We start from the raw sequence: 11,218 nt of genomic DNA on the forward strand, positions 1-11,218 counted from the left end.
ATGACAAAACGCCACGACTTTATGACTCAATACTAACTAACACCAACTCATTAAACACCTGCAAATTAACAGAGATTGCTATACTTCTACATATGAAGTTTTCCACGTGGAATATGAAATGCTTCTTTTTTTCCTCTTTTTTATTGCAATGTCATGGTTTTTCTAGAAAAGGCTAAAATAAGTATCAAACATTTCTGGCAAGTTTGAAGTGCTAATGGATGAATTTTCAGCTCTAGAAACATATGTAGAATATAAAAGACATTTAGTTTTATGTCGTACTTTTCATGTTTATGGAAATGTTTGAGAAAACCTTGTTTTAAAAAGGTTTTGCTATTGATCCATTTAACATGAAATTTGGTTAACTCCTGGACGATATTCTTCACAGTGCCAGAATCAAGCACCTAGTTTCTATGTTAGAGCTAAGCACAGGCTTTAAAACACAGTAACATACTTATGCCTGAAGGGTGCTAAATATGTTAGGGGAAATGCAGGAATGATATTGTGATATACCTGGATGTTAATATGGAGTTATCATCAACTGATACACCAAGTGTCTCAACAGATCTACACCCCAGTTATTTTGCTAGAACATTTAATTTCCTAAGAGGTATATCAATTCAGGGTAGAACAGAAGACAGAAAAAACAGAACAGAAGTTCTAAAACATGGTTATAATTAACAAAAACTTTAAGAGTATTGTAATAAATATCCTTCATCTTTAGAAACATGTTTATTCAGCAAGTAAATGATACTATGTTAGAAGGACAAATACATTTTTTGTTAAATTCTAAATTCATCACCTTCAAAGTGATTGCTTAGATGCAGATATTAATGGAAGAAATCCTACTGAATTCTAATAGAAAGCTGTTATCAAATGGATGTAACATGTAAAGATATTCACACACAGACAGTCATGGCTGTTTCTGTCATTCACCTTGCTTAACTGTATTTCCATTAGGAAGTCCGGGTTTCTTCCTCTTCCCCCGCATGCTGTACTCCGTCCATGCCTTGTTGGTGTATGAGAAGGAGAACTATGGGGACTTCTGGGGAAAATAAAAAAGAAAAATACACTTTCACAGATTAAACTTAAAGCTATCTCACTGTTAATCTAACATTAAAAGTGTGTATGTTTCACTGGATATAACTTATTAGTATTTTAATGGCTACAAGAGAAAAACACTAGAAAATAAAAAAAAATACTGGAAGTTCTGTTACTGTTAACTAAATACTTTCTTTTTATTGTTCAAGTAATGCATACTTAAGCAGAATGCTAGGTGTATGCTTTCCACCAAATTAATATTCATACAACATTTCCTTAATTTTGGCTGTGATAATATTAATTATTATTTAGCTTACATGACATCCTGAAAACCAGGCTCCAGCTACCATAGTGATAGTCTTTTACAGTCTTTAAGCCCTATCTCTTCAGGAAAATTTAACTTCAAATAGAACCCTTAACAGCAAACCCATCCCTCCATCCCCCAAAACCCACTAAAACCAAATCCAGCTTGTCCAGGTTAAGACACAGGAAAAATACACTCTGGTGTGTGGAGCTAAACTGAGTAAGAAGATTCCAGATGATCTTTAAGGTCCCTTCCAACCTAAACCATTCTATGATTGATTCCTTGTTAGGAGCGAGCAAAGAAGCAAGCGAGGGAGACCTGAGATTGAATAGTGAGATTAACTTCAAATCAAAGGAAAATTAAGTATTTTTAAATGTTCTAATCTACAGAATTAAGTCAGACACTTACATGAAACTTTTAGCTGGAGATGTTGGTGGTGCAGTCCCAAAATCCCTTCCACCGTAAAGATGCCAAATAAGGGAGATTTCCTTTACAACATAGCGTACCAGAGGAACAGGAAAATGAAGGGGAGCTTTGCTTGTATCTGTTTTTTTTATAGGTTGGCTGAAATGATTTTCCTTTATGATAATTGCATCATCAACCATTATTTTTATTACTGGCTCTTCCTCTTTTTCCTAATTAAAAAAAAGTATATAGCATTGAGAAGGTGAAATCTGCTTTCTTTATTGAGATGTCTAATTCTTTCCTATGAAAAGAAACTATTCTGTACGCCTTCTAAAGCTTATACAACACAGGCTTGGTTTAGGAATGATTCTTATGAAGTAACTTAAAGACAAAAGCACATAAAATTAAAATTGAAGCTGAGAAGTAGTTAAAAAAAAAAAATCCTCATCCAAACTGTAAACTAAACAAAACAAGAGTTGAAAACAAACAAAAAAACCATGGAAAAGTCCAGGCTACCATATTAGCACTTTCGAAAACAAGTTCAAAGATAACTGGGCAAATACAGCTTCTAATCAGGGATCTAGAACTACTTCTGCCTATTAAGAAAAATACAACCAGAGATACTATGAAAAACACAAACGCAAGCTATTTTCAGAGTTTGAGTATAGTTTCCTAAATTTTCTAATGCAGCGGACAGACAGTGGTGTAAAGTGACACACATGCTTTTCTCTGAGGTTTGGCAAGGATCTTAGGCCCATAGAAGCACTGAAAGCTTAGACTATAAGAGAAATGAATAAAAGATTAGAAGATGTGCAAAGCTGCCATTTTGATAAATACTGTATTTTGCTTAAAACATTTTTTTCCTAACTATGCCATTATTCCAAGTCAAAATGGCAATGATAAAACATGACTAAACCGTAGGAAAACTGCCAATATAGTTTAATGTAATATTCAGATCAGAGAACAATTACATATTGCTGAGATATAGAAAAATCAGATATATTTGAAAATACTTGCATTCCTTCCTAACAGTAACAATGCACGAAGTCCTTTCGAACAGAAAAATTATTTTTCTTCTACCCTGCCCACTGATAAAAATATCACTAAGCAATCACAAAAAGCTATGAACTCTTAACTTGCCCAGGTCTTACATAGGCTTTTCTCTAATTCAATTTATATATGGATTTTTTTAGTAATTCTCAGTTTCTTACAGCAACAGCAACTTTGGGCGCAAAAAGAATGCAGAAATCATCACTTTCTGCGGGAACATCTCCCATGGCCTCATTTATAAGGTGATGGGTGAATGAAGCATAAGTGGGACTTGGATCTTGTGAGACATTTCCACTTTCGTCTGGAAACAGGAAGAGATCTGAGCAAGATGGCTCCTGAGTTTGAGATCTGTCATCCAAAACCCCTGGGAGTTGAAGGAGGGTGGAGAAAAACATGTTTCAGTGGAAAAATCTTCACAAAATATGAAAATATGAACAAAATAACCTAACAGTCAACTAAAATTTGTTACTTCAATTACATCAAGGGAATTTGCTTATTGTATCTTGAATCAATTCATACTACAAATAAAATACAATTTTTAAAGATTTATCTACTGCATGGTTGAAAGTGATTACAATATAATCATAACTAGTTACTAGTAGAGATGAACTGACAAAATACAGAAAAACTACTTGTAAAAAACCCCACGGATAAAAAAAAAAACCCAACATTTTTGTGTCCAAGTTTCTCTTTCTGGTAGTAAGACCACAGCATCAATAACTTTCAGTACTGTACTGACTGCTCACCTTCCACCATCAAAAAGAGGACTAGACATCATGGAAATAGTGAAATTCTCTATTTGCAGTACAAAATCCTTAGCCAGTTTAAGCCTGGATTTAACTCTAGCCATGATGCAGAAGCCATAATCCTGTGATAAAATCAATTATCTTGTTCTATCTGCTAATTGAAAGATTTCTTCATAGCTAGAAGTTCTTCTGTGACTCAGAACTGTACCTCCTGTACTGCCTTCATACACAAAATAGAGGTTTTGATTCCTCCACATTACAATATGCCACATAAACTTACACCCATACTAACTTATACTCCTAGAGAATTTGGGGTCTTGACAGAGTTCCACAAAGTCAGATTCATTCCTTGCTGTTTTCAGTATCTCAGTAATGTGTATTTGACTAGAATCTTAAATTACTTTTGCATTACCGTTACAAAAGCAAGAATCTGTTTGATAGTTTGAAGACTTCAGACACCAAAGGTACACCCCATTCTTCTTGCAGCATCTCTACATACACAAAACTTTCAATCCCACTTTCCTTCCAGAAAAGTTGTACTTTATGTGTACTTAGCCTCCAGAGGATTCTTACCATTAGACTCTGGCTTCATGGCAGAAGCAGTCTGTTGAGTCTCAATTTCCTCCATTGCATCACTCATCAAATCCCGTAAAATCTGTTGCTCTGATTCAGCAAGGATTGGTCCATGGGAAGATGGCTGGCTAAAGGTCTCTACCTGTAGGAGAGGAACTATACATAGTAACATCTTAAAGACAATGGCAATATCATGCTGAATAAGATTTTGCTAGGACAGCTTGATACCTCTTACAGTTTAAGAGCTGTGTAACACCTTAACTTTACAAATAATCCAGTGAGCCGAAACTCCGAGCTAGAGGATTCATAAAGTAGGTTAGATCATTATGGTTCAGGGTATTTAGATCATAAGAGTACCTGGACAGCTTGTATATGCCCTGGAATTCTTTAGGTAAGAATAAAGTACAATGGTAAACAGCACAAAATATTTTAAAATATTAAGTAGTAACCAAAGCAGAAAAAAAAAGGCACTATTTTACTCTCAAATATATTTTAAGTTAGATGCAATCTGTTAATTTCTTTGCAGGAAATCTCATAGTCTTTGGAAATAGGATGGGGATATCAAAATTAAAACATATTACCAGGAAGCATAATGTTAAGTTGACATTATTTTGCCATTTTATACCTTCATTTTTGGCTTGCTAACTCCACGTTTAATCTCTGTCTTAGAGGGTGGATGTAAATCACCATAACTTGCAATATATTGTATGAGATTCATTAGTGCAGCACATGAATCGGAGCAGGTACGAATATGGATTACATCACTGGAACAGTGCAGCTCAAAGCGTGGTTTAGTCTAGATAGCAACAATAAAAAGATAAGAACACACTTCAAATCAGCCTAAGGTTCTGTAAAAACAACATCTATACAAAGTTATTTTTAAATTAATTCACCTAATTAGACAAAAAGGACTTCAAAAATAGTACACAAACTGAAAAACCCTCCTTGATTCTAAGTATAATAAAATAATTTTCAAATCACAATCTGTCATGGAGATTCTACATTTTATTTTATTTGTGATTAAATACTTACTCTTTCCCCATCAGAATCAGATTTTACTGCTGTAATGGTTAGTTCCAGCAGTCCCATATCCATAACACGAACATAATCTGAAAGATATTGAGTAATAAATAAAAAACAATAAAATAAAAAAAATTAAGACTTAATAACAAACATCATCCTTACTATGTATTTTTGGTTATTAAACCACTAGAAAATAGCTTGAGCGTAAAAAGGGATCCTTTTTTATCAAAATCTTTTATATCTCTGCATTTCCTTCTTTTACGAGGATTACTCTCAGAGTTCAAGTTTCAGCTACTCAAATCAAGAACGCAAATCTTTTCAATCCAATATATTACTCCCACTGCCACCATCTGTGTGCAGTGTAATCTTTTAAGATATTTATCCTCATCCCATCTGTGTGAGTTAGAGAAATAGAGGCACACAGAAGTTGGGTGACTAAGCATCCAAGCAGTTTTTTAGTTGAAGTGAGAGAGAGGACATTTTCACATTGTACTAACCTTTCAGTACTATGTACTTACTTCTCTTCTTTCTTGTTTAAACAAAACAGGCATAGCTTTACTCTGTCCTTCACTAGAGATCTCTTACCTAAGCTAAATACACACATTTGTGGCCACAGGGTTTCATTATTCCTCCAATTAATTTGTTAAATATTGATTCAAGTTCCTTAGTCCTTAAAGGTTGTTACTATATGAATGAGAGCAAACCAGTCGGTATGATTCTTTTCAGAACCTAGGACTCTAGGCCATATAACACCTTTCAAGTTCAATCATTTAGAGTATGTATGTCAAAATGAGATCTCTTTTCTATGAAGATTTTTTCTGTGCCATCCAGTTTTTTAAAAATACGCTTTTTTCAAATACCCATTATGGAACTGTAACAAGAAAATGAAGGACTTGTAAGTTGCTTTTCTCTGACATACCTCTGTATCCACAAACCCGAACTAGAGCACTCAGCTTTTCATCAACACTACATTATTCATTCATATTCAGCTTGCTGCTCCTTATCTCCTCAGACCTCTTCTTCAATAACCTTTATATATGCTGAATATGTCTGTAATTTTGTTTCTTTAGGCTCTGCATTAGTCACATCCAAAACATTCTTACCTCTATTGAGGTTCACCGTAACAGTATTGCACTTGTCAGACAGATGCAAAGCAGCTTCATCTAAAATTATCCTAAAAGATAAAAAAAAAAAAAAATGAAATAAACGTGCTAGAGAAATGCTGTGCAACTCACCAGACAAAAGAAATTACTACAGAAAAAGATATTTAAAACCACAAATATATCTAGCATGTTCTAAATCCAAACTCTTCACTTTAACCTTTTGCAATTTCCAAATCCATTGGTAATCAACCACTACAAGATATTTTTGCTGTTGCTGATTATATTTTATTTACATTTCAATTTATGTATTTGATCCCTCCTAGAATAAAAAGTAATGCTTTTGGCATACAGAATTAACAGTTATTTCATTTTTTGCCTTTTTTTCTTTTTAATAAAGTAACACACACCTTTGTTTCAAAGGTAATTTGTAAGGTTTTATCAATAGAAACGAGCAACATGGCAGATGTTTCACATCAGAACAGGTATAACAGAATGAATATTCAACTAAAGTTGCAAGAAAAATAATGTAAAAGTTACAGATATGTTCAGTAATCACTAAATATTTCCTTGATTAATATACTGTCTCCAAATCACAAATCTTTAAGAAATCTTAAGGTGCTACTAATTAACAAAATAGACACATTTCATTTCAGGACATCTTTCAGCCATATTAAAAATTGCAGAATTACACATGAGCAAAGTATATTTCAAAAGTGCAAACCAGTGTGATCATTTACACAACATGAATGCTTCCTAGGTCAAAAAAGCAGACAGACATCAGAAGTTTTACAGGAGCTTCCATGTTTCACAATCACTTAAATTATACCTGAGAGTAGAAGAGGATTTATCTACTGCAACACTGCTGGAAATGCTGAAAGTTTCAACAGTAAGTAGAGATCTGACTGGCAAAAACAAGGGCCTAACAACAAATAGGGAAAAGAAATAAATTAATACTCTATACCTATTTAGAAGTACAACCAAAGCCTTACAGGTTACCTAACTAGATCTTCACAGGCCTAGGCAAGTGCTTATCCCACTTTAAATTGCTTACAGTTTAAGGGATTTCTGTTATGTACTTTTTCCAAAAAGCCTAAATAAATATTCTTTACAATATGCAAACTCAAATGTTCCTAAAGAATAAATATATAGCTGCAGTGCCACCAAGTGACATACACTTGCATTTTATTTACCTGTAATCAAGAGCACAACTCCACAGATGTACATGAAAAGTTGTAATTGTAGCTGGAGGATTATATCCCAGAACAGGTTCATCAGAAATATTCAAAAAATATAGAATCTAAAAGTCACAAACATATTATTATAATACTTCAATATCTGTTAAATTAATAAACAATTATGCATTAGAAAAGAGGAAGTCTGTAACAGGTATGACAATAAAATATTTGATTAGTAGAAGGAAAAGGGAATGAACAATCTCAGATATTCAAAGGTGCTTACCCAGGATCTAAATATAGAAAAGCATGGAATGTGAACAGGGCAAAAAATACAACATCCAAACCACAGACTCAAAGGTATGGAAAAAGACCAATATGCAGATGCCTAAGTGGCTCCTTGTACAATGCCTCACAATCCATTTTTAAAGCATTTTCCAAATACAGTCTCATTCACCTTTCTTTGCAGTTATTATGACAGTGTTAGTATTTCCTTTGTTCTCTTTATCCGAAAAGCCAACTTTTCTTGTAATACTGTATATTGTTAAAGTTATATTCAAGTTATCTTTCTTTTTGTTTGGAGGGGGGTAGGAAATACGCTCAAAATGGGAAGTATGTACACATGCAGCGCATATACTGCTTTTTCATGTATTACTGCATAAAATAAACTCCTATCTTCCTCTTTAGGATCTGTCATAGTTCTCTCAAATCCACTAACACTGTAAGAGTTCTTCTCAAACTATTCCAAGCCTAGGGCATACCAACACTGCTAGCCTTTTAATCAGCTCGTCTACCTACTTTGGCCAATTTTTTTTATTCATTCCCCCCCTCCCAAAAGATTCTCAAGTGCATTACAGGCAATGTTAACTGAGCAAAAATTCACAGTGCAAATAAGCAACACAGTGTAAAGCAGGCTACATGAACACATAGGAATATCATCCTGAGAAGAAAGTAATGACACAGCAGAGTCCAAAGCTCCATGCAATTATACAATAAAAATAAGCATACCATACATACTGGAGAATAAGCAGGATAAGCCTGAATGTCAGGGTCTACTCTCTGTAATCCCGTATGGTATAAGTCCACGCAACTATACTGCTACTGTGCTAATGGCATGTCCTAGCTCATGCATGTTTACACACAGCTTCCAGGTCAAAGGTCTCTAGCCCTGTCTGCTACGCTATACCTGTGCATCCACACATACCAGTACAACCCTTCTAATTCAGAATTTTGCATTACAAGTGTTTATGTAAACCGCTGCTTGCTACTTCCCCAAAATCTTCCTTCTTCATAACTGCTATTCAAATGATGTAAAACAGGAAACAGACAAGGGAGAAACGGGACTGGAGGAATGAAGTGAGCAAAAGGCAAAAATACAGAGATGCTTTCAATGCTGCAAGTAGCTCATTTGTTTGTTTTGAGCATGTTTTTTACGTCAAGAATTATCTAAGTACTTGGATAGCATTGGACTACTGAGATTTTCCATCTGAACTTTTAAAAAACCAACCAAACAAACAATAAAAAAGACCCCCTCAAAACCCAAAAATCTCCCTGACATGTTGTGGGCAGAGATTTAGGATGATGAGAGAACTGTAGCAAATGAATACACAACTAAGAATTTAAAAGCAAGACTACAGTCTGTCAATGGTCTCAAAGAGAGACAAGAAAGTAAGTAAAGGATAAGGCTTTCAGGAGCAGAGTAAGATAGTAAGACACAGCCTAACACAAAGACTTTCCATCAAGGTTTAGTTTGATACTTAAAGCAATTGTTAAAGCAATGAGACTGAAATTGAAGATATAGTCCAGAACACTGTAGCAACCTGACCTGTTCATGCCAGCTTAAACCTGAAGGCAGTACTCTGTGCTGAAGGGTGGCTCCTCTTAGTCCAACAGCAACTAGAAATTCCTACACAAGAAAGTTGAACGAGTTAGTTTACATGAAATACATGTAACTATTTGACATGTAGATTATGAAACACAGTCATCCTTCTGCTCCCAGAATCTCCAAGTGTCTAGAAATGAAGAAAGGACTGGGCCAGGATTAAACATTCAAAAAATATTGCTTCCTAATACAGAAACCCTGGCTAATACAGTCTAATACTTTTTGCAACAGAATAGTTCAGAAATTACAATTTTGTGGTGGTAATAGGAAGGCAGGCTACCTGTTCATTCATTCTGGGATCCACCAGGAATTACCAGGAGTATTAACCCAATGTAGTTTGTCCTTACATTGTTCAAATCTTAGTCAATTCAGCCCCCATGACATTGTGCTGGTCTGCAGATTCCTTCTTCTCTAGATAACTCTACCAACCTGTTCATCACCACTATGCCAGCTAAGAGGTCACCTTCTAGACACGCTAATGAATGCTACTGTCAAGCCAAACATACCACTCATTTACCAGTGCCACTCCAATTAGATAAGCAAAGGCTGCCTATTACATGACACTGCTAGTAAGCTGAGCAGAAAGCTTTTAACTCTTTTGTATTTGTTCCTGCCTGGTTTGGCACCAGATTAAAACTCAATCAAAGAAAAACAAGAAAAAGGTCAACTGACCAAGACATGCATTCAGTAAAGAAATATAGTGTGATCAGCAAAGTGAAGCATTGGAAGAATTAGTAAATTATGCTGATGCTTAAATTTTACAATGCACCCAAAAGATTCTAACAGCAAATTATAGTTTGAGGATGAATGGCTCAGAATTACATGGTTTCTTCATCTATAACCCTTGTAACCCCGTATCTAGATGCTTCCATATAAACTGAGATAACTCATTTTATAAAAGCACAAATTTGAAAACAAACCTTTGTATTGCTCTCTATTTTATCTGATTGGATTTTGACTGCAACGGTCAGCATACTTGGACAATCCACTCCTACACCATCTGAAGTAGTCCTACTAAGACCATCTTCTTCAGAAAAACAAATAGTAGGTTCTAACCAATGGGGACGTATTGTGCTGGGCAGTCGTACCTCAGAGGAAGGGACAACCCCATCTACCATACCTGCAAAGAAATTTTAGCATGAGTTACCTCGTGCTTCAAACCCCTTACTGATGAATAGCTAAGGAAAATCCTTTTTATGCTTAATGCCTTTAAAATTATTTTAATTACTGAAGTTAGTCATGCACACCAACAACCAAAAATTGTGAAGGGGAGGTTACAGGTGATCCAATATTTAACACCATGGTTCTAGCTGAAATCTTCAATGTGACTATAGGGTTTGGTTTTTTATTTGCCCAACAAAATGACAAAGTTGAAATAAAGGACAGAAATCTATGGGTTACATGGAGACATAGGAATATGTCTCTCCTTTTCATTTTATGAGGTGGTGCCAGGTTAACCTGGCACACAATAATTAAGCCTTGCACTGAAAATCCATTAACTTGACTACCACTTATTCAGAGACATTTGAGGGGAAAACCTTAAAAGGTTTAACTACATGAGGGTTACCAGCCATACAAACTACACAGTCAACTTAAAATTCTCTACCTGCTGACTACAATTAGCTACCCAGGAAAGATACAGCAGCCACTGGTAACCTGTACCTTTTCTAAATTAAATAACCAATTACGTGTAGGAGGTGTGTACTCTTATAATAAAGAACAGACTGTACAGCTAATTTTCCAGAGGACCACAATATCTTCAAAGACCAGCAGTTGCCAAGGAAAGTTTGAGCTATACTGTAACTAAGTAAATACAGTTATCGTGAAGTTGTATTACTGTAGCATTAGCCATGAACTAAATCTGTTGTGTCAAATGATACACTATCGGGGGGGGGGGGGGGGGGGGGGGGATATTTTTACAA

General features: G+C 35.1%; 1 protein-coding gene across 3 annotated transcripts in view; it reads right to left on the reverse strand.

The window, feature by feature from the left end:
• The window catches only part of ATG2B (autophagy related 2B), a 45,860-nt gene that overhangs the window by 10,431 nt on the left and 24,211 nt on the right, over positions 1-11,218 (reverse strand). For 2 of the 3 annotated variants that reach the window (XM_010583909.1, XM_010583907.1), the window contains exons 22-32: positions 10,217-10,416; positions 9,240-9,320; positions 7,433-7,539; positions 7,069-7,161; positions 6,243-6,313; positions 5,149-5,225; positions 4,742-4,912; positions 4,117-4,258; positions 2,959-3,161; positions 1,751-1,977; positions 934-1,042 (exon numbers count right to left, since the gene is read on the reverse strand). In XM_010583909.1, coding sequence (XP_010582211.1) covers positions 934-1,042; positions 1,751-1,977; positions 2,959-3,161; positions 4,117-4,258; positions 4,742-4,912; positions 5,149-5,225; positions 6,243-6,313; positions 7,069-7,161; positions 7,433-7,539; positions 9,240-9,320; positions 10,217-10,416 — 1,481 coding nt within the window. The remainder of the gene's footprint in view (positions 1-933; positions 1,043-1,750; positions 1,978-2,958; positions 3,162-4,116; positions 4,259-4,741; positions 4,913-5,148; positions 5,226-6,242; positions 6,314-7,068; positions 7,162-7,432; positions 7,540-9,239; positions 9,321-10,216; positions 10,417-11,218) is intronic. The other variant, XM_010583908.1, reaches the window with a different exon arrangement.

The sequence above is a fragment of the Haliaeetus leucocephalus genome, unplaced genomic scaffold (genome assembly GCF_000737465.1).
Source record: "Haliaeetus leucocephalus isolate CR32 unplaced genomic scaffold, Haliaeetus_leucocephalus-4.0 Scaffold932, whole genome shotgun sequence".
In the NCBI taxonomy this organism is placed as follows: domain Eukaryota; kingdom Metazoa; phylum Chordata; class Aves; order Accipitriformes; family Accipitridae; genus Haliaeetus; species Haliaeetus leucocephalus.